At 35.6% G+C, this 3,689-nt stretch overlaps 1 protein-coding gene across 1 annotated transcript; it reads left to right on the top strand.

The window, feature by feature from the left end:
• Positions 1-558: 558 nt before the first annotated feature.
• On the top strand, positions 559-1,534 carry LOC107861802 (protein SAWADEE HOMEODOMAIN HOMOLOG 1-like). The gene is made up of 3 exons (XM_016707169.2): positions 559-753; positions 893-1,015; positions 1,112-1,534. Exons 1-3 carry the CDS (start codon positions 742-744, stop codon positions 1,232-1,234), a joined length of 258 nt encoding a protein of 85 aa, XP_016562655.1. The 5' UTR covers positions 559-741; the 3' UTR covers positions 1,235-1,534.
• Positions 1,535-3,689: the final 2,155 nt, after the last annotated feature.

Below are 3,689 nucleotides of genomic sequence, written 5' to 3'. Positions count from 1 at the left end.
ATCAAAGAAATAGGCTACAGTCTCAAGAAGCTCAGCAGAAGCTAAGTTTAAAAGTCTTGCTGCAGTTACAATTGAGCTAGTATGGATTATGGGATTAATGACAGAAATTGGCATTGAAGTGTATCTACCAGTTGAAGTATTTAGTGACAGTAAATCTGCTATTCAAATAGCAACAAATCCTGTCTATCATTAAAGGACAAAACACATTGATATTGATTGCTTCTTCACAAGGAAGAAAATAGTTCAAGGGATGATTACAACTAAGTATGTTCCAATAGAAGATCAGCCTGCAGATATGCTAACCAAAGGTCTTACCAAAGCTCAACTGATGCATCTCAATTCCAAGCTAGGAATATGTGATATCTTCACACCTTCCTAGCATGAGGAGGAGTGTTGAGTATTGTAATACACATGTTAATCAAGAATATTGTGTCAATGTATAGCTTGTTGGTTACTTTCTAGAAATTAATTATAGTCCATTAGTTAGTTATAACTAACCAGTAGCATTGTGAGTATCATAGTTAGTTATGAACTACTCTAGTATGTGGTCTATAAATACCTATCTCATGTTCCATTTATGATTCATTCAACTCAATTCAGTAATCAAGAAATCTGTACATTCTCTATTCCATATCCCTGCTTCATTTCTCTGTTTCTTTCTTCTCCTCTTTCTCTCTTGATCTTACAGAACTAGTTGTACCTAGTTTCATTACAGAAAGGCTGAACGTTGGAGATGCCGTGATGTGCTTCAGGGTATCATTTCATTTCTCTAACTTTTGTTATAAAAATTACTCGGGTTTCCAAAAAACACCATAGATATCATGAAATATGCCCTTTCATTTCTCCAAGTATTGTTACATACATTTTGTAATGGTATGTTTTAAATTCACAGGAAGATGAATACCTCGCAGTATATGGTGACGCTATGGTTGTGGAGATTCAAAAGAATATATATGATAATACACGATGCACATACATGTTTGTTGTCCGCTACGACTTTTTAGATAAGGCTGAGGTAAATCATCATTGAAACATGGCATATACTGGTAGTAAGTTGATGTCAATACTCAATAGTAATAATTATATTTTCATTGTTATCATTCTGATGCAGGAGAAAGTTACTCTTGACAAGATATGCTGCAGACCAACCTTCATCAACAACAACAATGACATGCCCAGTGAAATTCCACAAGTGGAGTTTGAGGAGGATAGGACAGACGTTAACTCATCTTAGTGAGTTTCAGATGCCAGATGGTGAAACAAAACAATGTACACCGAAGTCGCCGAGCATCCAAACTTGGGATAGGAGGCTAAAGTGTTCAAAATTCTACTAGGATATTACGCTAAATTATGTGGCTGGTGCAAGTTTCATGAAAGCAATCATGAATACTGTAACTCGATGGTTGATAGAATCTTGAACAATGCATATAAAACAGATAAAACTCACCGGATTAGAGTATCCGGTGCGTAATTCTGCTGGAATTTTGTATATTGCAGCAATGTAATATTTAGTATTAAAGTTTTTACTTTCTACTCCGCCTGAACTTAACTAGTGATTTAAAGTCATAAAAACTCCATCACAAGTTAAAGATCATTCGGTTAACAATTGAAAGTCATAAAAACTTCATTGTTACCTAGAAACAAGAAGAAAAATTTAAAGTTGCTTAATTTTTATAAGTAGTATTCTGAAAATACTAAGTATTTTTTGTCTTGTGGTGAAAGAAAAATGGCAATTGAAAGTCAAATGATGGATGCGACAACGTCTGCGAGGGAAACTAATATTGCCACATCAAGTCGCACAAATGCTCCGTCAACAATGGCACTGGAGGAGAAGCCCAAAAAATTTCCGGGCATTGACTTTAAGCGGTGGCAGCAAAAGATGTTCTTTTACCTCACCACTTTATGTCTGCAATGGTTCACTAGCGAAGACGCTCCTGAGGTGCCCGAGTGAACCTCGGACAAAGACCGCTTCGTTATTGTAGAAGCTTGGAAACATTTGGACTTTCTTTGTAGGAATTATATTCTGAGTGGTCTCCAAGATGACCTGTACAATGTTTATAGTGGAACCAAGACATCAAAGGAACTGTGGGGGGCACTTGAACGAAAATATAAGACGGTGGATGCGGGAATTAAGAAATTCCTTGTTGCACGGTTCCTGGACTTCAAAATGATAAATAGCAAATCTGTTGTCTCTCAAGTACAGGAGTTGCAAGTCATCATACATGATCTCCTAGAAGAAGGTATATCTTTGAAAAATATCTTAGTTGAACAAATTAAAAATGTTCTTAATACTCACATAAACTATTTTTTAGGTTTAATTATGAATGATACTTTCCAAGTAGCAACGATAGTTCAGAAGCTACCACCTTTGTGGAAAGACTTCAAAAACTACTTAAAGCATACACGCAAGGAGATGATTGTTGAAGATCTTATTGTTCGACTGCGTATTGAAGAGGGCAATAAAGCTGTCGAGAGAAGGTCAAAAGAGAATTCTACAATTAATGGAGCACATATTGTAGAAGATGACCAAAACAATTTGAAGAAAAAAAAGAAAGTTGAACATGGAAGCAATCAACCCAAGAAAAAGTTCAAGGGAAAATGCTTCAATTATGGCAAAATTGGCCACAAGTCCACAGATTGTCGAGCCCCGAAGAAAGGCAAGAAAAAGGATCAAACAAATATGATTGAATCATACAAAGAATACGATGATTTGTATGCTATGTTCTCAGAATGAAACTTGGTGGGGAATCCTCGCGAATGGTGGATGGATTCTGGTGCCACCAGCCATGTATGTGCCAATAAGGAGTTTTTTTCATCATTTTCTATGGCTCAAGCAGAAGAAATGATCTACATGGCTAACTCCGCTACTGCTAAGGTGGAGGGAACAGGAAAAATTTGCTTAAAGATGACTTCCGGCAAGGTCTTGACACTGAACAATGTGTTATATGTTCCGGAGTTACGTAGGAACTTAATTTCTATTTCACTCCTAGATAAGAACGGATTCAAATGTGTAACCGTTTCTGGAAAAATTGAAATTACCAAAGGAGAAATGTATGTAGGGAAAGGCTATCTGACTGAAGGCCTTTATAGGATGAATGTAATGACTGTTGAAATAAATAAAAGTTCAATTACTTCTTATTTGCTTGAGTTTATGATTTATAGCATGAACGTTTAGGCCATGTTAATTACAAAACGTTATGAAAACTGATTAATTTAGAAGTTTTGCCAAACTTTGAGTGCAATAAATCAAAGTGTCAAACGTATGTGGAATCAAAGTATGCAAAGCATCCTTATAAGTCCGTTGAAAGGAATTCCAATCCCTTAGACTTAATAAACACTAACATTTGTGATATGAAGTCAACACCATCACGTGCTAGGAAAAAGTATTTCATAACCTTTATTGATGACTGCACTAGATATTATTATATCTACTTGCTAAATAGTAAGGATGAAGCAATAGATACGTTTAGGCAATATAAAATTGAAGTTGAAAATCAGTTTGACAAAAAGATCAAAATGATAAGAAGTGATAGGGGGAGAATATGAATCTCCCTTTGCGCAAATATGTGTAGAGAATATAATAATCCATCAAACTACGGCCCCATATTCACCTTAATCTAATGGAATTGTGGAAAGGAAAAACCAAACTTTGAAGGAAATGATGAATGTCTTACTTATAAGTTCCGTTT

The sequence above is a fragment of the Capsicum annuum genome, chromosome 3 (assembly GCF_002878395.1).
Source record: "Capsicum annuum cultivar UCD-10X-F1 chromosome 3, UCD10Xv1.1, whole genome shotgun sequence".
Taxonomy (NCBI): domain Eukaryota; kingdom Viridiplantae; phylum Streptophyta; class Magnoliopsida; order Solanales; family Solanaceae; genus Capsicum; species Capsicum annuum.
Note: the sequence above shows the minus strand (reverse complement) of the source record. Positions and strands in the feature narration are given on the sequence as shown.

Coding starts and splice junctions, on each gene's coding strand:
- LOC107861802 (XM_016707169.2), top strand. Junction 1,016..1,111: donor ACTTTTTAGATAAGGCTGAG/GTAAATCATCAT, acceptor ATTCTGATGCAG/GAGAAAGTTACTCTTGACAA.